Consider the following 25,159-nt stretch of genomic DNA (forward strand, 5'->3'; position numbering starts at 1 on the left):
TTTCCTGGTGGCTGCTTTCCTCACGCAGCCTCCTGAGGAGGGCATCGGCCCCAGGGGTGGCTGCAGGCCTTCCCCTGGCTCTCAGTGAGGGATTCCAGCTAGAGTGAGGTTCTTCGCTGGTCTCTGTTCCTGGCCTACCACCAGAAGAATTTGCATTGCATGTATGCTGGTCAAAGTCAGTTCTTTGAAAAAAGAACAGAAGACTTCTCCCATAACCAATGACAACACTTTTCTTCTAGGCATCTCAATGCCCCTTTGTTTTTAGTGAAAGGAAGAAAATATAATCTTCCAAGCTAGGCCTCATTGCTCCATTTTATAGAGTGTAAAAGATAATTTATGTTGATTGGTTGTAATGTCTAGTCTGAATTATCCCATATTTGGCAAAATACTTTTTAGTCAGATTTTTTAAACATGATTTTTCATTTTTAACACAGTACCATGTCTAATTTTTATATTTCCAATTTATCTGCATTACTGCCAGTTCTTTTGAGTTTCCTTTCTGTTTCTTTTTCCTGTTTGCTTGCTTGTTTTGTTTTGTTTTTGTTTTTTTGGTCTTTCATGTTAAAGGCTTTCCTGCTGTTTAATCAAAACGGCCCTGAATTGCTAGCTGGATGCCAAATAGTTCTGGGCCTTGCCTGTGTCTTTGCCGACTGCTGGGCAGTGCCCCCAGACCCACTTTATCTTGTTCTCTGGCTTTGCAACCCTCTGCATGCCCCTGGCTGCTGGGCCCCAGTGCCCTGTCTGTGAAGCTCACAATTACAGACTTAGTATCTGGCTGCAGGGTGCACTCCTGCTGAGAACCCACCCACGAAGATGCCTCCTGGCTGCTTGACTCCCGCCTCGCCTGGGCAGTTTGCTCCACTGCGTTCTCCTCTACAACTCTGCTGCTGCCCAGTACCACCCTGATAGGGACCCGCCTGCAACAGCTCTTGTGCCTCCTGGCAGCAGCATGCCCTGCTCACCCCCAAGAGCCGTCCTTCCTTTCCTCCCCTTCCTAAGAGTCCATGAACCTTGGCCGGATCCTCAGGGCCTGGTGTCTGTGATAGGGTCCAGATCTTCTCCCCGTCAGGCTCAGCCTTTCCACCAGTGCCCAGGAATGCTTCCGGCAGAAAATCCAGCCCTGCCCTGCCGTGTCTCTCTGCTCTTTTCATACCATTTTTTTTAATAGGTATTGTCCACCTTTCATTTTTAAAACAATTAATATGAAGTATTTCAGGCATAGATCAAATGTCTTCTACCTCAGTGTTTCTTCTAGCTTTGGCAAGTGAATCTGGCCTTTCCCAGCATTTGGTTTATGCCTTTCATTTCTGTCGAATTATTAGCAGTGCCGTTGGAGCTCCTTGCTGCCCCCCACTGTCTTTCTCATCTTCCCTCCTCTCTGTGGACGTCTTTGATATTTGAAGTCCGTAGCTGCTGTTGCCTAGGTTTACTGTGTGTACATGTTCCATGTGTAATGTAAAGTATTATTTTGGACACTGGAACTTTGTACCTATGGCCCTATTCATCTTGCAGAAATCTGGCTTCCTGCCTAAGAACATGCCTTCTCTGGTTCAGGTCACTGGGGCCTCCCCTCTGTTGTCCCATTGAGAGAGCCTTTGGGGCTCTGTTCAGCACCTTGCAGGAACACTGTGTTGCAGCATCCAGGAATGCGTCTTTCTTCATTGTCCTCTACCCTCTTCCTCTGCTTTGCCAGCCTTCCTCCTTAACACGACTTCTGAATTTGTTTTCCAAGACTCATTTTTAGGTACTCCTCCTGGTACAGTCTGCATTCTGTTTTGGGACTTAAAAAGCCTCCTGTTTCCAAGGGAGGGCCTTGGGGGTGTGAGAAGAGCTACTTCCCTGTGGACGCCACACACTTGAATTCAGCTGTGGCCTCCCTTAAGGCCCTCAGGTGGCACAGGCTTAGCGTCTTCCGCACTCCTGTTCTTCCCCATGCTAGTGAGTGAGGCCATCCTACACTCATTTGAGAAAACAGATTTATCCTGTAGTGTTTCCGTGTATCTACATCTAATCCAGTCTTTAAGAAAATGCTGCCAATCCATTATCCCAGATATGTGCACTTCATTTCATGTTTATTACCACTACTGGATGCTCTTCTATATCTTCCCTCTAGGCTCTATTTTATTTTTGTTTATTTTATTTACTTATGTATGTTTTAGATTTATTTCTTTATTTAAAAGTCAGAGTTACAGAGGGAGAGAAGGAGAAGTCTTCTATCCATTGTTTCATTCCCAAGATGGCCACAATGACTGAGACTGGGCCACGCTAAAGCCAGGAGGCAGAAGCTTCTTCCAGGTTTCTACATGGGCAGCATCTTTTGCTGCTTTTCCGAGGCCATTACTAGAGAGCTGAAGTGGAAGGGGAGCAGCTGGAACTCAAGCCATATAGGATGCTGGCACTGCAGGCAGCGGCTGAACTGACTATGCTATGACTCTGGCCCCTAGGTGTTATTTTATTTATTATTTTTTTAAAGATTTATTCATTTTATTACAGTCAGATGTACAGAGAGGAGGAGAGACAGAGAGGAAGATCCTCCGTCCGATGATTCACTCCCCAAGTGAGCCGCAACGGGCCGCTGTGCGCCAATCCGATGCCAGGAACCTGGAACCTCCTCCAGGTCTCCCACGCGGGTGCAGGGTCCCAAAGCCTTGGGCTGTCCTCGACTGCTTTCCCAGGCCACAAGCAGGGAGCTGGATGGGAAGTGAAGCTGCCGGGATTAGAATCGGCGCCCATATGGGATCCCGGTGCGTTCAAGGCGAGGACTTTAGCCGCTAGGCCACGCCACCGGGCCCACCTAGTTATTTTAAAACACTTTGACAGACATCAAAATTGTCCGTATTCATGAGACATTATATGATGTTTCATTTTGTATATGTGTGTGTATATATATGATACGTGTGTCTATGCATACACATGCACATTGAGTAATATCCAGTCCAATAACATTACTCTGTTGTGCAAGCATCCCAAATTGTATTTTCTAGATTTAAAAAGATTTTTTTTTTTCTAGCGGAAAAATACATAGTACATAACTGTAGACACCCTACTATGCAAAGAAACCCCTAAAGTTCTTAATTCCTAACTAGCCATAATCTAATATTCAATCTTTCATTTTAAAATTAATTAATATTGTTTTTCATTTGCTTAAGGTAAAGAGTGAACCACCTTGCTGGAACCTTCCTCCCCCTGCCTAAGTGGCTCCTGCCTTGATTGCCAACCTTCTCTGTGGCCACTCCCTCTGTCCTCTTGTCCCTTGGATCTGTCTCACTGCTGCCTTGGCTGCTGGCGTGTGTTAGGACCAGTCACTGGTCCAACACCTTGTATCACCTGTTACACTCACAGTTGCCTTGTGACTGCCTTTTTCTTGAACTCTTGGCCTACATGTTAGTTTTTCAACATCTGCAGTAATTCTTGTTATAGTACTGCTTCCCTCCCTGCGTTTGCCTCCATTTTTAATTGCATGTTTTATTTGTTTACCATGAGGGAAGGGTCCAGGTTTTGTGCTCCACTATATATGTAGTAGTACCTAACACAAACACTGTGGGCTAAATATGTGACTGCAAGATTCTTAGAAAGAGTAAATGGTTCTAGTGCTAAGACTGTAGGGCCCAGGGAGTGGCCAGAGTTATGCTCTGTGAAACCACAACTTTGGGACATTATAGCATTATTGTTGCTAGGTATTTTCCTGCAATCATATAAGTTTAGTATTACAACTCATGCATTGGCCTAGAGGGACAGAAATTAGTAATTTTAAAATGTTGTTTCACAGATATTACTGCAACAAAAATGAAAGTTGAAATACAATTCATTCCGAATCCTTTACCCCCTAATAAATCAAATATTTCCCCGTCTTCCTGTCTAGACGGCACTCATGTGTATATAACCTTTGTATTTCATCATAACATGACACGGATCAGTTACTCCATGTTTTTCCATCTTACTCATGTGTCTTTCATAAGTTTTATTACCAGATTTTTAAAAAAGATTTATTTACCTTTATTGGAAAGGCAGATTTATAGAGAAAAGGAGAAACAGAGAGAAAGATCTGTCCACTGGTTCACTCCCCAAGTGACCACAATAGCCAGAGCTGAGCCGATCTGAAGCCAGGAACCAGAAGCTTCTTCTTGGTCTTCCACACAGGTGCAGGGTCCCAAGGCTTTGGGCTGTCCTCTACTGCTTTCCCAGGCCACAAGCAGGGAGTTGGATGGGAAGTGTAGCAGTCAGGACACAAACCAGCACCCATCTAAAATCCCAGTTCATTCAAGGCCAGGATTTAGCCACGGAGCCATCACAATGGGCCCTGTAGACAAATTTTAAAAACTACTTTTCCTACAGTGTTCCTGTTTTTGTTGTTTCCTATTCTGTATTAGTATGGCTTTTTACCTCAGAGTATAGGAACACCCAACTATATGTCATCCACCTCTGTTTTATATTCTGGAAACTCCAAATGCCAATATTCTAGGTTCTCTTTTTAAAACAGCAATTTAAAGAATGGATGGATGCCTTATGTATTAGAAACTTAGCAAATAGGCAGGTCTTTTTTCAAGAGTTCCTAAAAATAAGACAAAGCTGTATCGGGGTTGCTTTCTGTGTAAGATGATTCGTTCAGGCTTTTAAAATTTCCAGTTGAGGGCCCAGCACAGTGGCATAGCAGCTACAGTCCTCGCCTTGAACGCACCGGGATCCCATATGGGTACTAATCCTGGCGGCCCTGCTTCCCATCCAGCTCCCTGCTTGTGGCCTGGGAAAGCAGTTGAGGACGGCCCAAAGCTTTGGGCCCCTGCACCTGCATGGGAGACCTGGAGGAAGTTCCTGGCTCCTGGCTTTGGATCGGCACAGCACTGGCCATTGTGGTCACTTGGAGAGTGAATCATCAGATGGAAGATCTTCCTCTCTCTCCTCCTCTCTGTATATTTGCCTTTCCAATAAAAATAAATAAATCTTTAAAGAAAAATTTCCAGTTGATTGTTTTAAACACGGACAACCCCGATTGTGCTTTATCTCTAATGCCTAGGTGGTTTCTTACTTTATTTTAGCATCATGCTTTTGTTATTGTTTCAGTTTTGATAATAGCTGTTTCATTTTAGTTCTGGATTTTTCTTGCTATTGTTTTAATTTTATTAGTAACTATAGTATCCTCCTTTACCTGTCAATCACTATTTGTGTTGCAGGCAACATCTAGGCTGAGAGAGAGAGGCTGCGATGGCCGCTTGGCAGGAATTGAAGTTCAGCAGCTCTTCTGCTCTCAAAGTGCAGCAATTCCTGAGCACCAGCTAAAGGAACTGAACATAAAAATTGACAGTGCTTTACAAGTATGTTTTTTTAGAATTGGCACATTGATATGCATGTAATGGAGATGAGGGAGAGAGCTAAGATTGTGATGCTAAACCAATTTAAGGGTAAAAAATACTACTAGTTGGTCTCATTAATAGCTATAGAAACTAAATTCCTGTCTTCAGTGGAGTTTGTCATTTTTGTAATCTGCTAAATAATCTTGATCTTGGAAATAATTTCTTTGCAGGCGTATAAGATAGCTCTGGAAAGCTTAGGTCACTGTGAATATGCAATGAAAGCTGGCTTCCACCTGAATCCAAAGGCAATTGAAGCAAGTTTGCAGGTACACTTTTCTCTCTGGTACTTCTTGGGCGCTAGGGGCTGTGCATGTATTCTAGCAAGAACAGTGTTTTGTTAGGTGAACTGTGGGTCATCTCTCTCTCCTTCACACCCTTTCCAGGGCTGCTGCAGTGAGGCGGAAGCCCAACAGACAGGGCGGAGGCAGACACCCCCACAGCCCATGCAGTGTGAGCTCCCCACTGTTCCCGTGCAGATAGGACCACACTTCCTGAAGGGTGTCTCCTTTAACGAGTCGGCCGCTGACAACCTCAAACTCAAGACGGTAATGTTCTGTGGGCTTCCACAGCCATTGGGTTCCGAACACCAAGGCATGAATTTGAAAATAGAATTTTTTTTTTTAAGATTTATGTATTTTTATAGGAAAGACAGAAAGATCTTCCGTCTGCTGGTTAACTCCCTAAGTGCCCTCAATAGCCGGAGCTGAGCCTTTTCTTGGTCTCCCACTTAGGTATAGGGTCCCAAGGCTTTGGGCTGTCCTGCACTGCTTTCCCAGGCCACAGGCAGGGAGCTGGAAGGGAAGTGGAGCAGCTGGGATATGAGTCAGTGCCTATACAGGATCCCGACAGATGCAAGGTAAGGACTTTAGCCACTAGGTTACCTTACTGGGGCCAAAAATAGAATTCTTAAGGGGCGCTCAAGGACATATGGAAGATCTTCCTCTCTATATCTCTTCTCTACATAGATCTGCCTTTCCAATAAAAATAAAATAAATCTTTTTTTTATTATTCATTAATTACATTGTATTATGTGACACAGTTTCATAGGTACTTGGATTCTCCCCACCCCTCCCCAATAAAATAAATCTTTTAAAAAAAATCAAACAAAGATCAAGGAAGGAGACTTTGACCTTCCAAAGTGGGGGGTCTACAGCAATCCTATAGTACAGTTTTAATGAGATGTTTGCCAAACAGTTTTTATTTATAATTTCAGCTTTAACATAAAGGGTTTGAAGGAATGTTATATCATTTATGCTTAATAACTCTCAGCAGGCTTCGAAGAGCTGTGAGTGCAGAGAAACTCCCTCATGTGACTGCAGGAATAATGACTGTTTGTGGAGCACTGTGTTGGCCAGGCGCTGTGCCGTGGGCTTCATATGTGTTGTCTTTTTAGTGTTCACCTGGGTAGTGGATGCTGCCTGTCTCCCCACTTGACAGGTGGGCAGACTGAGGCCCAAGTTCACATGGTTGTAACGCAAAATGCTGCAACTTGAACTTCAACAATTTCCAGAGTTTTCGCAACGTAGCTGACCACTTGGTCATCCCAAGTGAAACTGAGATCTTGGTTGGTATTTACTTTTACCAGATGAGTTTTATTTACTTGCTTGAAAGGCTTCAGAAATTTAAGTCCTCAGTAGGTTGCTAATTAATGCTGCGTTTTGTGCATGTATGGAAATCATGTGTATATACTAAAGCACGTGTACCCATCCATATCTAACTGTACAAAAATGAAAAAAACTTGAAGGTGACTTAGAGTAACTTTTTCAGAAACTGAAATGACATGATTTTGGCGTATATACAATGCTTTTCTCTTGAGGGTGATTGGGCAAATACGCCTCCACGCATTTTAGAACCTCGTGTGGGTTTGTCTTGAGGTGTGAACTTTCTTCTTCTCAACCTTCAGCACACAATGTTACAACTCATCAAAGAAGCTGGCTGTTATAATGGAATCACATCCCGGGAAGACTTTCCTGTGACTGAAGTGCTCAACCAGGTGTGCCCGTCCACCTGGCGGGGTGCCTGCAAGACTGCCGTGCAGCTGCTCTTCGGCCAGGCTGGGCTGGTGAGTGCCTGTGCGCGCTGCAGGAGCAAGGAGAGAGGGATTGCCAGCACGGGAGGGCGCGATGGAGGCACGTGTGTGGAAATACTGAGCATTTCATCAAAGGTCATCAGTGCTGCAGAATGTAGTCAACAGAGACAATACTGAAGGAAAAGACATTACAAAATATCTTTCCGCTTTTAGAAATTGGTAGCATATATGTGCAGAGAACCCAGCTACAGAATTGTGTTGAAAACATTCCTCGTTTTAAGAAACCATTGCATTCGTAACAGTTTTATGGGACCAGGCATTTCCATCCTGGTGCTGCAGCAGATGAACTTCTCACTGTCTTGATCCTTTGCACCTGATGCCCCTCTAACCTGGAAATAGAAATTTCCACGTGACGCGCTCATTTCCTAGTGTCCATTCCAATATCACTTCCTCCAGGTCTCCTTCCCTGACAATCCCGACAAATAATAACCCTACCTAATGAGCCCCTTTGAATCCTGGCTCTCTTTTTACCTCTTTCTTGGAAAACAAAACAAAACAAAACAAAAACATTAACTACAAAATAATGATTTGGGGCTAATGCGATGGCACACAGGCTTATCCTCTACCTGCTAGTGCCAGTATCCCATATGGGCACCGGTTTGTGTCCCAGATAATCCATCTATCTATCTATCTATCTATCTATCTATCTATCTATCTATCTATCTATCTATCTGGTCTAGTTCAGCCTTTATTATCTTTGTTTTTACATCCCAACCATTTTTATTGAGGTGCAGATGATAAACCAGGAACTGTTACATGTTTAATGTGTATAATTTGACATATCCTTTTTTTAAACAGCAAATTTACTTAATTTTTTATGTTTACATAGTTGAGAAAGATGCATACCAATGTGGACCACTGGTTGGTTAGAGTGGAAAGTCAAGGAATGGGCGAAAGTGGATGAGGCCATGGTTTCCAATTTGTTTTTCCTTCCTGTATCTGGAGGAAGAGGGGAGAGAAGGAAAGAGAGCTGTTTCCAGCAGCCTAACTGCATTCAGTACCCGGAAATATAGAATAACCCTTTGATGTCATCCCCGGGACCCCGATGTGGAGCATATTCCTAGGGTACTGCTAATGTGTCCCAGCTGCTCCGCTTATGGTCTAGTTCTCCTCTATGTCCTGGGAAAGCAGTCGAGGTTGGCCCAAGCCCTTGGGTCCCCGTGCCCACATCAGAGACCAGGAAGAAGCTCCTAGTTCCCAGCTTCAGATCAGCTCAGCTCTGGGCGTTGCAGCCATTTAGAGAGTAAACCAGCAGTTAAGACTTCTCTGTCTCTTCTCTATATAATCAGCCTTTCAAATAAAAATAAACAAAAACTTTAAAAAGTAATAATAGTTTGATCTCATCACTTCTCAGAGGAGAAGGAAAAATTTTTGCCTAAATTGGGTAGGATCAGAACAACAGCTAAAATCACCATTTTATTTTTATTTGGCACCATTCACCAAATAACCGTATGCACCTTGATCTACTTTCTAGTAAGCAATTCTCCCTGCCCTCCCCCCTTTTTCCATTTTATTTCACAGACAGAGGCAGAAGAAAAGGAGTGCTTCCACCTGCTAAGTTGCTTCCCATGTGCCAGGCCAAAGCCAGGAACTTAAACCTGAATCTGGGTTTCCCATGTGGGTGGGAGGGACCCAACTCTCTGAGCCACCATCTGCTGCTTCCCAGAGCTCGCAGTAACAGGGCAAGGCACCCCCAGGTGGACTTGAGAAAACATCCTAAGTAATAATAACATTTTTTTCTGAGAGCACAAGTTTTTTCTGGTTACTTGGCTTTGATTGTGGGACACCTTTGTGTGTGACTGACAGAAGAACCATTAGCTTATGGTTCTGGGTGGGAGGCCTGAGGAAGCACCTGTGTGATCCCACAATAGCTGTGGCTTGGACAGGAAGTCTTTTCCAAAGCACCAGCTGGGGGAATTCCATTTACAGCAGCGAAAATTGGCTCCATGACTGGCCTTGATAAGAACTTCACACAGCTTTACACCATGGGATATGTTACTGGTTTGGTTAGGGGTATGTGATTTTCTTCAAATTCTTTTTGTGATTTGAAAATATAATTATTTTGTCATTCTATAGATGACATGAATGCTATACATTTGTATAATATTAGGAATTCTCCATCACAAATAGCTCTTTTCTTAAAGTTAAAAATAGCTAGAACACAGGACACAAAGTCATTTCTAATTAATATAGTATGCAAGGATGCTTACAGTTCAGCAAATCCCATACCCAGTTCTGCTGAACGAAGTGTTGTCCATTTAATCATCTCTGTTACTTGGTATTGTCTTCCTGCTCCTCCTCCTTACGCCAGGGGAGTCCTTCCCAGTCGCTCAGCATCCCTAGGCTCGTGTGTTGGATAGGTTTTTCTTTCTGCAGGCAGCTGACTGTTTTTATTTCTCTCTCAGGTGGTGGTTGACACAGCACAGATTGAAAATAAAGAAGCCTATGCACCCCAAATCAGTTTAGAAGGTTCCAGAATCGTGGTTCAAGTCCCATCCACATGGTAATGTGTCTCTTACATTAGCTGAAGCCTAAGCCCCGAATGAAGCCTGCACATTTCTGAAATGACCTCTTTGTTTTGTAAAACCCCCTGACAGCTGACATGGCAGGTCTTGTTCCATGTGCTGGTCAGTGAGCAGCAATGCTGTGGGAGTGGCTGGGAACAAGATTGTTAGTCCATGATGAGGAAGCGAAGATGTTGGCTAATCATTTTGTTAACTATAGTATAACTAAGACATTAAACACTTTTGGGTCATAAGAAGCAGTATCATTTTTATCCACAGTTTTTAAACTTGGTAGGTAGGTTTCTTAAGTCTCTAGAGTCTCTCTAAAGTTGAGTGGAGAGCATGGAATCCCTTCTCCCTTCCTGCGTTCCTGCCGCAACCCTGCAGATTGTGGCCTCCCCTCATTACACACCCAGGGTTACTGCAAATCCAGGTGCAGACAATACTGCCTTAGTCCTTTAGTTATACTCATCACGCAGTAGAGCACGAATAACTCCTGTTTTTTTAAGGTGCCCTTACAGGGCTCAGCTTGATGACCTAAGCTATATCCTCACCTTGTGTGTGTGCCAGGATCCCATATGGCTGCTGGTTCATGTCCTTTTTGCTCTGCTTCCCATCCTGCTCCCTTCTTGTGGCCTGGGAAAGCAATGGAGGATGGCCCAAAGCCTTGGGACCCTGCACCCACATGGGAGACCCAGAAAAAGCTCCTGGCTTCGGATCAGCTTGTCTCCAGACATTGTAGTCCCTTGGAGAGTGAACCAGCAGACAAAAAGGTCTTTCTGTCTTTGTCTTGGTCGAGCTGCCTAAGTGCTCTTAAAGGAGCTAAGCCTTTAGCTAGCAGTGGAGAGAGCTGTCTTCCCATAGTGGTGTGCCTGAATTCAGTTTCTAGCTCGAACTTCTGCCCCAGCCTCTGCTGCAGCCTCCTGCTTCCTACCAGTGCAGACCTTAGGAGGCTGCAAGCGCACTTCAAGTAACGGGATGCCTATTCCCTTGGGAGCCTCAGGGACGTAGCTCCTGGTGCCAGCCTCCCAACCCAGCTGTGGCCACTAAGGCATTTGGGGAGTGAAGCAATGAATGGGAGCCCATTCTCTTTTTCTCTTCCCAACCCTAAGTTAAAAGAAAAAAAAAAATGTTTTAACTCATCAGTAAGAAAATGGGCAAAGGGACATGACCAGAAAATAAGACAGATGATCAAGAAATAATATGATGCCATTTTGTCCGAAATGTTAAATTGTTATGGAGAGGGCAGTAGCCTAATGGCTGAAGTCCTCGCCTTGCATGCACTGGGATCCCATATGGGCACCAGATCATGTCCCAGCTGCTCCACTTCCAGTCTAGCTCCCTGCTTTTGTCTGGGAGGGCAGTTGAGGACAGCCCAAAGCCTTGGGACCTGCACCTAAGTGGGAGACGCAGAAGGAGCTCCTGGCTCCTAGCTTCAGATTAGCTCCTGGCTTCAGATAGGCTTTCAGATTAGCTTCGGCCATTGTGGCAATTTGGGGAGTGAACCAGCAGATGAAAGATCTTCCTGTCTGTCTCTCTTCCTCTCTGTATATCTGATTTTTCAATAAAAATTTTAAAAATATTTTTTTAAAAAGAGCTTGTTATAAAATAACAATACTTAAGGTGACAAAGCTACTTTGGGTCAGATTATGAAAAAACAAGGAGATGATTAAATGGAGAATAAATAGTAGAGCCCTTTCTGAAGGGTGGGATTAGGATATCAGAAGTCTAAAATAGAGGCCAGCATTGTGGAGCAAGTTGAGCCAACCCTGCAACACTAGCATCCGGTATGAATGCTGATCAGTTCCCTGCTGCTAATGTGTCCAGAAAGCAGTGGAGCATGACTCACTGCTTAGATCCTGTCACCCATGTTGAAGACCTGGATGCAGTGCCAGGCTCCTGGCTTCAGCCTGGCCCAGTCCAGGCCATCGTGGCCATTTGGAGATGAACCAGTGAATGGAAGAGGTCTCTTAGTTTCTTTCTCCCCGCCTCTCTTTCTCTGTAACTTTGCTTTTCAAATAAATCAGTCGATCTTCAAAAAAGAGAATCTAAGACCTTACACAATGATTCAATGGCTAAATCCTCACTTTTCAATCACTGGGATCCCGCTTAGATGCCAGTTCCTATCCCAGTTTTTGAGATTCAGAAGAAGTTCCTGGTGCCTGGCTTTGGATTGGCTCGGCTTCCATTGTGGGTGTTTTGTAGAGTGAACCAGAGAGATGGAAGATCTTTCTCTCTCCTTCTCTCTGTAAATCTGCCTTTCCTATGGAAATAAATAAATTAAAAAAGTATATATGGATCTAAACCTGTAAAAGAGTTATGATCTAAATGGGTATTAACTGTGAAGAAAATGTATAATTCAGTAGTCAGGAACAAAGTAACTGAGTGCCTAAGTGGATTAAAGTGGTAACTGGATAATGCAAAAAAAATTATTTAAACCCCTTCTTTATAGAGAAGATACTTATTTGAAAAGACAGAGAGGGGTAGGTTTGCATCTAAATATCTACAGCAGCCAGAGATAAGCTAGACTGAAAGCAGGAGTCTCAGTAGTTCTGGTCAGCTGAGCTGGTGCTAGAGACCTGAGTACTTGAGCTGTCATCTGCTGCCTCCCAGGAGGTTCATAAGGGGGACATCAATCAGAATAGGTGGGTCACTGGATCAGATAAATGGCTAGTACTAAATGGCTAACACTCAAATTTGCTGGTAAAAGTTGGCCTGTGTGATTGCATTTGTCATATTTTGTCTACTCTATAAAGCCATTACAGGCCAGGCTTATTTGCAGAGGCTCCCTCTGCTGTCTGCTTTTGATAATGACGCAAAATTTTTGTTCTGTTTTTCTTTAGTTTTAGGGTGCTGTTCTTTTTCATACTCTTGGGACCGGAGTGTTTGCTGTTTTGTGATTTGGGTATATATGCCTGTGCATGAGCTATCTCAAGGGTATAACCCAAGCATAAATGTGAAATTTACTTACATTCCATAAATACCTGAGACACATAGCCTCAAGGCAACTTTAGACTGCATTTAGTGCACTTGAATTTTGTTATAACCCAGCACATGAGATCAGCTGTGGAACTTTCCACATGTCTCATCAAGTCAGTGCTCAAAACGTTTTGTGTTTTAGAACATTTTATATTAAGGATGTTCATCCTGTACAAATACAGGCTTGTTGAGAAGAATGTAGACAGAAGCTGTTACTTTCCTCTGTCTTAGGAAAAGTGATATTGATAAAAAGTGCAGCCAAGAATTTATCATATGGTGTGTTTTCAGGGTCTGGCTGCCAAACATGTTTGCTTCCAGAATGATTCCTTAACGTTGTAAATGTTCATAATTTTTATTATTATCTTTCAATAATTTCTTACCGAATCACCTACTGTGAGCCAGACACTGTTCATCATGAACAAGGGAGATGAGGTAACAAGACAGGTTAAATAATAGAGTTGGGGAGGAGATAGCTAATGTGCGTAAGAGCTGAATTCAGGTACTGGCAAATGTAGAAAGGAAACTAGAAGAGAGTGATACTTTGTGATAGAGAACAGTGGAGGTGGAAATAGAGGGCAGACTATTTGAAACAAGTCATCAGGCAGGAACAGTGTCTCTGTGAATACGACATTAGGTTTGACCAGAGCCAACCATTTGGAGAGCAAATGGGGACACGTTCTAGTTGGAAGGACTAGCAAATGCAGAACCTGGCAAGTGAGCTCGTGTTGTATGGAGATGTAGGAGGGGGGATGGAGATTATTTATTTGAAAGGCCAGTTACAAGAGAGGGGGAGACACAGAGAGAGAGAGAGAGAGAGAGAGAGAGATCATCTGTCCATTGGCTCACTCCCCAAGTAGCTACAATGGCCAAGGCAGGGCCAGGCTAATGCCAGAAGGCAAGAGCTGCTTCCAGGTGCCTCACATCTGCTGCTTTCCAGGTGTATTAGAAGGGAACAGGATCAGAAGTAGAGCAGCCAGGACTCAAAGCAGAGCTCGTGTGAAATGCTGGCGCTGCAGGCAGAAGCTTAATGTGCTGTACCATAGTCCCAGCCGTGAAAGAGGAATTACTGTCTCCAGGAACTGTAGTGCTCCTTTCTGAATGAGCAGCAAATGCTCTTCTGGTAGGTGAAGTCAGTGACAAGCGAAGTCACACCCTGAAGTTGGCTTGGGAACCTGCGCCTGGGGTGTCCTGATCATCAGTGATTCCAGCCTGAGAATGTCGGCCCACTGAACTGTGGCCAGGCTTCGCAGCCAGGATTCTTTCCCAGGAATCCCAGCTGCAGTGGGCACTATCTGTGCTTTGCTTTGGAGGCTGGCCAACTCTCACCCTCACATGTGGATTTCTTTGCAAGCCAAAGCCATGTTGGGAAGTCCTGCTGTCTCTTGAGGGTGGCTTCTTCCACATGTGATCCTCGGAGTGCCTGGGAACTGGCAGATAGTGTCTTCATGGGGGCCTGTGCTGCTCAGTTTTCCCTCTCAGCAAAGGAGGACAGCGGAAGCCTGAATGATGACGACCAGCCAACTGTGCCAGGATCCTGGGGATGAACACATGAAGGCAGTGGCAGAGCAGAGATCCTGAGATGTGCATAAAGCATTCATGGAGTAGGAGAGCAGCTTGCTGGGACCTGGAGGGCTGCATGAGGGCCCGTTTCATTCAGTCACCATGGGATACCACTGCAAGGTTTTATGCACAGGATAAAATGTGACTTGATTCACCTTCTAGGAAGCTCACTGCTGGATGTTGAAGGGTGGATTTTTTTTTTAAGATTTTTTAATTTTTATTGGAAAGTCAGATACACAGAGAGGAGGAAAGACAGAGAGGAAGATCTTCCGTCCGATGATTCACTCCCCAAGTGGCCACAGCGGCCATGGTGCAGGGTCCCAAGGCTTTGGGCCATCCTCGAATGCTTTCCCAGGCTACAAGTAGGGATCTGAATGGAAAGTGGGGCTGCTGGGATTAGAACCAGCACCCATATGGGATCCTGGCACGTGCAAAGCAAGAGCTTTGGCCGCTAGGCTACCATGCTGGGCCCAAAGGACGAATTTTTTCAGAGCAGAAGAACTAGACGGAAAGGGGATCCGATGGGAGCTTGGTCCTGAGGCAAGCAGGTTCTGCTCTCCTGGATTGGATGGTAATAGGCCTAATGAGAAGCTTGAATTCGGAAAGGGAACTGTCAGGCTTTGCTGATGGATTGGATGTAGCACGTGAGGGAAGGTGAGTTGATTTATAGATTGGAGGCAGACAGTTGCTTTGTTTCCTTACTGGAGAAGTTGATAGTATTCGTGTCTGTTGAATGGCTTTGGCAGGGAGTGAGGGAATCCGGAGCAGGTTGAGATGCTGATGCGTCGCGTGTGTAAGCAGAGTCAGGGATAGAGAGATGTGGGAAGGTGGAGCTCAAGATCTGTGTAGGTTGGTGAAGGAAATTTAAGAGATAAAACTGAAAAAAAGCCCTGGAACATTGGGCCTGGTGTGGTGGCTCAATGGCTAAATCTTACCCTGCGAGACCTGGGATCCCATATAGGCACTGGTTTGTCACTCAGCTGCTCCACTTCCCATCCAGCTCCCTGCTTGTGGCCTGGGAGAGCAATGGAAGATGGTCCAGAGCTTTGGGATCCTGCACCTGTGTGGGAGACCCCAAAGGAACTCCTGGCTCCTGGCTTTGCATCAGCTTAGCTCTGGCCGTGGTGGATATTTGGGGAGTGAACCAGCAGATGAAAGATCCTTCTCACTGTCTCTCCTTCTCTCCATAAATCTGATCTGCCTTTCCAATAAAAACAAATAGATCTTTTTAAAAAATCCCAGATCAGATGGGAGACTGAGTGGGGCTTCTCCTTGAAAATCTCCCTTTACCTCAGATACATGAAGGAAACAATGTGGAAATAATAATCTTACCCATTTTCCTGTAGCCCTTGAACCTTTTTACCCTAATGAACTATGTAAAGATTGTCAATGATATAATAAAAAATGGAAAAAGTTAACTTTTACAAAGATTGTTAACTTTGCAAAAGTATTAGGAGAGAAAAGGAGTTGGCAGAGGAGACCCAGGAGGAACTTTCAGTGAGAGAGTGGGAATCCTCAAATGTGGGGCCTCTGGAATGGAAGAGTGTGGCCAAAGGAAAGAGTGCAAACAAATAATGACCTTTGTCTTGGCAAGGTCCGCATTTGATACAAGCTTTTTGCGTGGAGTTAGGGAATAAAGGCCTCGTGTGTGTAGAGAGCGAATAGGAGGTAAAAATGGGAGAAGACAAATGTTAGCTAAAATAGGAAGTAAAGAAATAGGGCAATGTCTAGGGGAATGTGAAGCCAAGACAAGGTGATTGGTGAGGCTGGTTTGAATATCACTGGAAAGAAATGGGTGTTTGCATGATGCTTGGGAAGGACTGAGGGTACGTGGCACCCAGCCCGCAGGTGGAAGAGCAGGCTGAATCTGCAGTGCGGCGTGAGGGAGGTCAGGAAGTGTGCCCACAGGCCCAGGAGAGCTGGTGCAGCTGGTGGTGAGCACGCGAGGTGAAGTAGATCTCAACTCAAGGAGGGATGAGAGAGACTGCAGAGAGAGAAAAGCTTAGAGGAGAGGGGAGAAGGGAGTGAAGTATTTATCATGGAAAGGGTAAAATCAGTTTATAGGCATTAATAAAGTGTGGCTTATAGGAGAGGAGGCCATGTGTGTTGCTTGCCTGAAATTTGTGGTGGAGCCACATGGCCGACCATGAGTGTTTTCCTCCCATTGACTCTTTAAAAAAACAAAAAAAGATTTATTTATTTCTTATTGAAAAGTCCAAATTACAGAGAGAAAGATTTTCCATCTGTTGGTTCACTCCCCAAGTGCCCTCATCAGCAGGAACTGAGCCAATCCAAAGCCAGGAGCCAGGAGTTTCTTCCGGGTCTCCCATGTGAATGCAGAGTCCCAAGGCTTTGGGCTGTCCTTGACTGCTTTCCCAGGCCACAAGCAGGGAGCTGGATGGGAAGTGGAGCAGCTGGGACATCGGCTGGTGCCTATGTGGGATCCAGGTGCATACAAGGCGAGGGTTTTACTTGGCTACTGCCTTGGGCCCCATAACTTAGTTTTGATACTTAACTTCTTGGAAATGTTTTCATGGGTCCAGGTGACAGACCATGAGGGGTTTGTTCCGATCCTTATTGACTGTCACTTTCCTTTTTTTTTTTTTTAAATTTACTTATTGTATTCAAAAGACAGATTTATAGGAAGAAGGACAAAGAGAGGGAAAGTTCTTCCCCAAATGGCTATAACAACCAGAGCTAAGCTGATCAGGAGGTCAGAAGCTTTTCTGGGTCTCCCCCATGGGTGCAGGGACCCAACCACCAAAACCACTCTCCACTGTTTTTTTTTTTTTTAAAGATTTATTATTATTGGAAAGCCAGATATACACAGAGGAGGAGAGACAGAGAGGAAGATCTTCCATCCGATGATTCACTCCCCAAGTGAGCCGCAACGGGCCGGTGTGCGCCAATCCGAAGCCAGGAACCAGGAACCTCTTCCAGGTCTCCAACACGAGTGCAGTGTCCCAAAGCATTGGGCCGTCCTCAACTGCTTTCCCAGGCCACAAGCAGGGAGCTGGATGGGAAGTGGAGCTGCCGGAATTAGAACCGGCGCCCATATGGGATCCTGGGGCGTTCAAGGCAAGGACTTTAGCCGCTAGGCGACGGCGCCGGGCCCTACTCTCCACTGTTTATCCCAGCCATAAGCAACAGGGAGCTGAATGGATGGTGGAGCAGCTGGGTCATGAACCAGCACCCATGTGGTATACCATTGCCAGCTGGTGGAGGATTAGCAAGTTGAACTCATGTGCTGACCCCATGAAAGACAACTCGGTCACGAGCGCTCTGCTCTGCCGTCTCCAGAGGGTTGTGTAGGGTTCCTAAAAGCCCCACGTTTTAGTCATGGTTTGCTCTTAGTGCTGACCTACTGCTCTCATGAGCTCTGCACAAAAAGCCTCACTCGCGCAGCAAATGCCCTGGTCACCCAGGGACGTCCAAGGACTTCCAGAGCTCTGTGTCAGCACCAGGATCAAAGACCAAATATCCAAAGACTAGATGCCCCTTGCTCCCCTGTCAGTATAGAAGTCAGAAGTATCAGGAACTGATGGTAGACACCGAACATACTGTCCTACCATCGTGCAACTTAAGACTTTTCAGTCGTGCTGAAATCTGGGCAGCCAGTCATTCTGTCGGTTTCAGTACAGTAGTCAACAAGTCACCTGAGGTATTGGCGCTGTCTCAGAATGCTACTGCAGGCTAATGTGCGTGAGCTGAGCATGCCTAAGGGCATGGCTGATGGTGGTGTTTGGTAGGTTAGATGTATTAAAAGGAATTTTTGGCTTATAATATTGTCGACTTCCAATGAGTTTATCAGAACACATCCCATCGGAAGTTAAGGGATGTCTGTTTTTGGCAGAAGTCCCCTATGGGGCCCATTGCATCATTTACTTCTACAGGACAGCACATTCCATAAATTGTTTTATAATTATTGACTTTGTATTGGGTGCCAAAAGTGCAGAAATTGTAGTCTCTTTTTCTTTTCTTTTTTAAAAAGATTTATTTATTTTTATTGCAAAGTCAGATATACAGAGAGGAGGAGATACAGAAAGTAAGATCTTCTGTCCGATGATTCACTCCCCAAGTGACCACAATAGCCAGTGCCGTGCTGATCCGAAGCCAAGAGCCCACAGCCTCTTCTAGGTCTCCCACACAGGCACAGGGTCCCAAGACTTTGGGCCATCTTGACTGCCCTCCCATGCCACAAACAGGGAGTTGAAAGGGAAGTGGGACCACCGGGATTAGAGCCGGAGACCATATGGGATCCCAGCACATTCAAGAAAAGGACTTTAGCTACTAGGCCACCGCACCGGGCTCTTTCTTTTCTTTTATTAAAGATCGATTTTAGGGTGAGTGTTGTGGTTAACCTACTGCCTGTAACACTGGCATCCCATATGTACACCAACTGGAGTCTCGGCTGCTCCACTTCTGATCCACCTCCCTACTAATATGCCTGGTAAGGCACTGGAATATAGCCCAGTAAGATTCCCTGCCACCCATGTGGGAGACCCAGGTGGAGCTCCCAGCTTCCACCTGACCCTGACCATTGTAGCCAAATATTTGGGGCAGGAAGCAGCCAATGGAAGATCTCTCCCTCTCTCTCCTTTTCTTTCTTACCTCCCTTTATCTATCTCCATCTCTGTAACTATGCTTAAGAAGAGAGAGACAGAGAAAAGAGAGAGATTGATCTTCCATCCACTGGTTCACTCCCTAAATGGTCTCAGTGGCCAGGACTAGTCTAGGCTGAAACCAGGAGCCTGGAACTTCATCCAGGGTCTTCCACATGTGTGCAAGGGCCCAGAAACTAGGGCCGTCTTCCTCTGCTTTCCTAAGCACATTAGCCAAGAGCAGGCTTGGAAGTAGAACAGCCAGGACTGAAACACACACAGGGATGCAGGTATGGCAGAGGGTTCCGCTGTTCCGTTAATGCTGACCCCAGTTTCAGCCTTTCTGTCAGACCTGCTTCAACATCTTTGCAGAGAAGCACAGCCAAGACTAATGCAGTCTGATTCACGCCCAGGTGCCTGAAAGAAGACCCGGCCACCATGTCCCTGCTGCAGAGAAGCCTCGATCCCGAGAAGACGCTGGGCCTGGTTGACGTGCTCTACACCGCTGTGCTGGACCTGAACCGCTGGAGGGCAGGGAGGTCGGTGTCTCCCTCAGCCTCACATTGGCCTGCCAGGGGCCTGCAGTTGAGCGCACAAAATTCCATGCATGTTTGCACTGACAGTACATGCATAAATAAGACAGTTAGTGGTAACCGCTTTGTTTCAGAATAATTTCCAATCTGCAGGAAAATTGTAAAAATAGTACAAAAAATGATTATGCCCTTTACCCAGGTTCTCCTAAATTGTTTGCTTTGTGTGTGGTTGTGTGTGTGCATTTATTGATCTGATCATTTGAAGGTAGGTTTATTCTGAGGATTTTTTTAACCTAATTTACAATCTTATGAAGGAAAAACAGAAATATTAGGAAAGTATGTCCTTCATGAAATGTGTCTACATGGCTGACAGTTTCCAGATGAGCTCCTGGTGAACTGTTGATTTCAGAACTGGTTGGAGGTGAACAGCTCCCATTAGCCTGCTCTGCACTCATCAGCTCCTGGAGGTACAGCACAGTGCTGTGACTTGTACAGGGTCACAGCAGCTGTTGCCTGCCTCATCTCCTACTCCATGCCTCTCTGTCTCCAGAGCTTTTTTGGTCCATGAATAGTGCTCAGAAAACTTTGGAATCAGCCATGGACTTGCCAGCTCATTGCTTTCCGCTGCCCCATGCCACGTGGGTTAGACTGTTGTCCCTCTGCCTAATCAGCCTGGCCCTCGGTCCCTCTGCTCCACGCATGGAGCTCCTGTCCTCTCTTGCTCCGGCCTTTCTTTGTCCTCCTGTGCAGCACTTACCGAGTCACTCAGTCCGGCTCTTTGGGCCAGAACCTAGATGTTAGATTTTCATAGCCATTTCCTGGACGCTGCAGATTATACATACTCAGCCCTTGAATGGTCACTTATGAGGGTGTTTAATACCAAGCAGAGTTTAATACCAAGCAGAGATCTGTCTTTTTCAAAATCTTTTTTACACACAAAGAGGTACATTTTAGTCTCCAATGTGTAAATTGTTTTTCTGTGTAATAGGGAACAGGTCTTACCCTGCATACAGATCCAGCTTCAAAGGGAAATCTGTGATTTGGGAAGTCACGCTGACCTGCCTTCTGGAAATGGAAACAAATCTTCAGGTGGCTTGCAGAAGACATTCTCCAAACTGACGTCCCGGCTCACCAAGAAAGCTTCATGTACCAGTTCAAGCAGCAACACAAATTATTCCATCCCAAATACCCCTTCCAAAAATATTTTCATAGCTGGGTGTTCAGAAGAGAAGGCCAAAATGCCCAGCAGTATTGATACACGGTTGCAAAGCATTTTGAACATTGGTAATTTCCCTAGGACTACAGACCCTTCCCAGTCAGCTCAGAATTCCAGTAATCCAATGGCCAATGGTTTTCTCATGGAGAGACATGAGACCTTCCCACACGGGGATGATGGCAAGGATGAGAAGGGGATGAATTTACCAAGCGATCAGGAAATGCAGGAGGTGATTGATTTTCTCTCCGGCTTTAACATGGGCCAGTCACATCAGGGTTCTCCACTGGTGACAAGACGTAATTCTTCTACTGCAGCCATGGTGACCGACCAGAAGGCAGGACCCATGCAGCCACAGCAGCCATCCCTGCCAGTGCCCCCTGCACCACGGCCACCCCAGGCTGGAGCACATACCACTCTGACACCACAACCAGGACTGGCACCTCAGCAGCAGTCCCCAAAGCAGCAGCAACCCCAGGTTCAATACTACCAACACCTGCTTCAGCCCATTGGACCACAGCAGCCTGCACCCCAGCCTCGAGCCCCCGGGAAATGGGTCCCTGGCTCGTCGCAGCAGCCAGCACAACCCGTTGGGCCAGGCCTGTCTCCTCTCGGCCAGTGGCCTGGCATGTCTGACCTCAGCTCGGACTTGTACAGCTTGGGTCTCGTGAGCAGCTACATGGACAATGTGATGTCGGAGGTTTTAGGACAGAAGCCACAGGGACCTAGAAATAACACCTGGCCGAACCGTGACCAAAATGAGGGTGTCTTTGGAATGTTGGGAGAGGTTCTGCCTTTTGATCCTGCAGGTATGTGAGACCTCCCCACACCCTCACCCCTGTTTCAGTATAAGGTAAAATCACAGAGGATTTCTTGAGGCCTGTGGCCACAACCTTATTTGCCAAGCTTAAATAGCTTAAGTTCCTATTGAGACCCTTTCTGTCTAGAGGCAGGTATAGGGCAGATCTAATACGAATGGGAGCCAGTGGTGAGAGAGGTTTAGAAGGCCGCTGTAACCATTACCTGGGATAGGCTTGAGACAGAGACATTATTGAAGGCTTTGAGATCCCATAATTCAGTGGGCTCAGGGTGGCCTTCCCACTTCTGGAATCCAGGTGGGTAGCTTCTGGCGAGGTGCTTTTTTTGACCTTTTTATTGTGACTTAGTGTTTATGTTCAAAGATTGATTTATTTTCTTTTCTTTTTTTTTTTTTTAAGATTTATTTTATTTTTATTACAAAGTCAGATATACTGAGAGGAGGAGAGACAGAGAGGAAGTGGAGCTGCCAGGATTAGAACCAGCGGCCATATGGGATCAAGGCGAGGACCTTAGCCACTAGGCCAAGCTGCCGAGCCCTGATTTATTTTCTATTGAAAGGCAGAGTTACAGAGATATCTTCCATTGCTGATTCACTCCCCGAATGGCCAAAATAGCTAGAAGTAGGCCGATTTGAAGTCAGGAGCATCTTCTCATGTGGGTCCAGGGGCCCAAACACCTGGGCCATCTCCCACTGCTTTCCCAGGCCTATAACAGAGAATTAGATTAGAAGTGGAGCAACTAGCAGCTAAAGTCCTTGCCTTGATCCCATATGGTCGCCGGTTCTAATCCCGGCAGCTCCACTTCCCATCCAGCTCCCTGCTTGTGGCCTGGGAAAGCAGTCGAGGACGGCCCAAAGCCTTGGGACCCTGCACTCGCGTGGGAGACCTGGAAGAAGTTCCTGGCTCCTGGCTTCGGATCGGCACAGCATCTGCTGTTGCGGCTCACTTGGGGAGTGAATCATTGGACGGAAGATCTTCCTCTCTGTCTCTCCTCCTCTGTGTATCTGACTTTGCAATAAAAATAAAGAAGTCTTTAAAAAAATTATAACTAAATAAATTAACTACAGATTTCTGTAGATTGATTAATTATTTATTTATTTGAAAAGCAGCAGCAAAGGGAAAAGAGATAGAGATCTTTTGTACACTCATTCATTCCCAAATATGGCCATAACAAGCTGGGCTGGGCCAGGCCAGGACAAAGCCAGGAGCCAGGAACTCCATCCAGGTGTCCCATGTCGCTGGCAGGGACCCAAGTGCCAGAAGCATCCTCCACTGCTCTCCCAGGTACATCCGCAGGAAGCTGGATCAGAAATGAAGCAGCTGCTACTCAAACTAGTGCTCAAACTAGTGTGTGGGCGGCTGACATTGCAGGCAGCAGCTTCACCTACTTGGCATCATGTTGGCTCCCAGCTCTTTCTTTCTTTCTTTTTTTGAATAAATTTTATTTTTGATGACATTTACATTGTTGAGAAGGATGCATGCCTGCTTGGACCACTGATTAGTGTGGGGAGGGTCAAGGAATGGGGAAAGTGGATGAGGCAACGGTCTCTAATCTCCTTTTTTCGTCCTGTGTCTGGGGAAAATGGAGAGAAAAGGGGAGAGGGCCGCTTCCAACAGCCCAGTCGCATCAGTACCCACGGATGGGGTCAGCCACCCAATGTCATCCTAGGGTCCCTGGTGTGTGGCGCATGTTCCAAGGGTACTGCTTAGTTGATGCTGTTGATTTTGTTGCTCCAAAGTTGAGGAAATCTTCCAAGGTCCATTGGCCAACAGAGTCTCCACTTGCCCACATACTTGCTATCATAGCTTGCTGTGATCCAGTCTGTCCAGTCCATTCTGACCTTCTAGTATCTTTAACAGAATCTGCTCCCAGACTCAGTTTTTTCACTTGCTGGTTAGTGTCATGGCCCAGCCTGATGTGGTCCAATCCCCTGCTTTGACACTCACTGGTGGGTACTGTGGTTAAACCCTGCCTGTCAGGCTCCCCAGCGATGACTTTCATGTGCACTGGTAGTAGGTAGTTGATACCAACAAGCCCAGCTCAAGTCTCCCATTTGTGCCAGTGTGTATTATTTTGGCTCTGAAAGGTCCTCTGATTTCCCTCCTCCAAACCACCTGGTCTCAGCCCCCTTGTTTACCTGAAAGGGCACTAGCGTTTTTGGTGATATTCTCCTAAAAATCACTTCTCAGTCGACACAATCTCCCTCAGCAGTCCTTCCTCCCACACATCCCCAGGCCCCTCCTCTGAGCAATTCCCACGAGCACAGAGATTCCCAAACCTGATCCTCTGGTGATGTGTCATGCTGCGCTGGCGGCCCTGTCTGCTGCCCGAGACCCACGTACACTCAGGCGTGGATCCCCAGGTGCCATCTGCCAGCGTGCCAGCGTCTGCCCCCCACGTATCTTTTTTTTATTAGATTTAAAAAAAATAATTAATTTTTTAAAATAATTTTTTATTATATTTTTGACAATCTTTACATAGTTAATTAGGGTAAAAGGTTCAAGGGCTATAGGAAAGTGGGTAAGACTATTATTTCCATATTATTTCCTTCATGTTTAAAGGGAGGTATTAAGGGAGAAGGCCCACCCAGTTTCCCACCCACCCCAGGTCCCAGATGTAGGGCATGCTCCTAGGTTCTTGCTCAAGTGGTTTTAATAGTTCACCAGTTAAGAATCGCTGCCAATCTTGCCACTCCAAGCACGATGAGGTCTTTGAAGAATCCACTGATTGACATAGTCCATAGTCCATCATAGAGTCTCCATTTGCCCAGTATTTCGCTGCCAACATATAGCTGAGGTGGTTGATTGACCTGTTCTGTCTGCTGTCTTTTCTTGGTTAGGGTTCTGAGTCCAGCATTTCATTTGGGGAGATCTCCAAAGAAACTTTGTCTGAGGTGTTCTCAGACCAAATTCTTGTATGTACTAGCAAGTACAGGGCCTGGCACAGTCCATCGCCCCAGTCAGCTGGTGGTTGCAATTGCTGGGTTGGTTCTGTTTTCAGCCCCGACTTCCACTGGAACCAATGGGTATTGCAGTCCAGCCTGGTTCTGCCCAGCACATACTCGGCCCTCGCATAAACCAGTGGCAGCTGCAGCCTAGTTGGAGCAACCCACAATAACCCCCACCAGGCCCGCCCCCTACCCTGGTTTGCCAGTATGTGTAGCAGACTAGTCCAGTCTGTCCCACATCCCATTTGGCTCTCGTACATGTCGATGGATATTGAAGCTTAGTTCCACCTAACCAGCTCCACTATGCAGCCCTAACGGATGTTGTTGAGTGCTCTCTGTCTAGCCACCCCAGCCCCTGTCTAGTTTTCGTGCCCTCCCGTGGAAGTGGTAACCCAAGAGGGAGGTGCCCACTATTTCCCTCCCAGGCCTCTCCCACTCCCGGATTATGCATTCTCCAGGTGGTTCTGTGGTTTGACTTGACAGAATTAGCCCCCAGTGCCAGCTTCTGCCCCTGATGCTGCGGCTAAGCCCAAACAACCCTCACCCATTCTAATTTTGTTTGC

General features: G+C 46.0%; 2 protein-coding genes across 3 annotated transcripts in view; one reads left to right on the forward strand and one right to left on the reverse strand.

Annotated features, from left to right (window-relative positions):
• Nucleotides 1-25,159, forward strand: part of GARRE1 (granule associated Rac and RHOG effector 1) — an 87,021-nt gene that overhangs the window by 54,745 nt on the left and 7,117 nt on the right. For both annotated transcript variants that reach the window (XM_058675091.1, XM_058675090.1), the window contains exons 4-10: nt 5,172-5,312; nt 5,522-5,617; nt 5,735-5,896; nt 7,255-7,413; nt 9,846-9,943; nt 19,498-19,623; nt 20,606-21,639. In XM_058675091.1, the coding sequence (XP_058531074.1) occupies nt 5,172-5,312; nt 5,522-5,617; nt 5,735-5,896; nt 7,255-7,413; nt 9,846-9,943; nt 19,498-19,623; nt 20,606-21,639 (1,816 nt within the window). The remainder of the gene's footprint in view (nt 1-5,171; nt 5,313-5,521; nt 5,618-5,734; nt 5,897-7,254; nt 7,414-9,845; nt 9,944-19,497; nt 19,624-20,605; nt 21,640-25,159) is intronic.
• LOC131482289 (major allergen I polypeptide chain 1-like) overlaps nt 22,926-25,159 on the reverse strand; it is a 117,668-nt gene continuing 115,434 nt past the window's right edge. Inside the window, exon 4 of the transcript XR_009246862.1 lies at nt 22,926-22,948. The gene's annotated coding sequence lies outside the window, so the exon portion shown is untranslated. The remainder of the gene's footprint in view (nt 22,949-25,159) is intronic.

The sequence above is a fragment of the Ochotona princeps genome, chromosome 16 (assembly GCF_030435755.1).
Source record: "Ochotona princeps isolate mOchPri1 chromosome 16, mOchPri1.hap1, whole genome shotgun sequence".
Taxonomy (NCBI): domain Eukaryota; kingdom Metazoa; phylum Chordata; class Mammalia; order Lagomorpha; family Ochotonidae; genus Ochotona; species Ochotona princeps.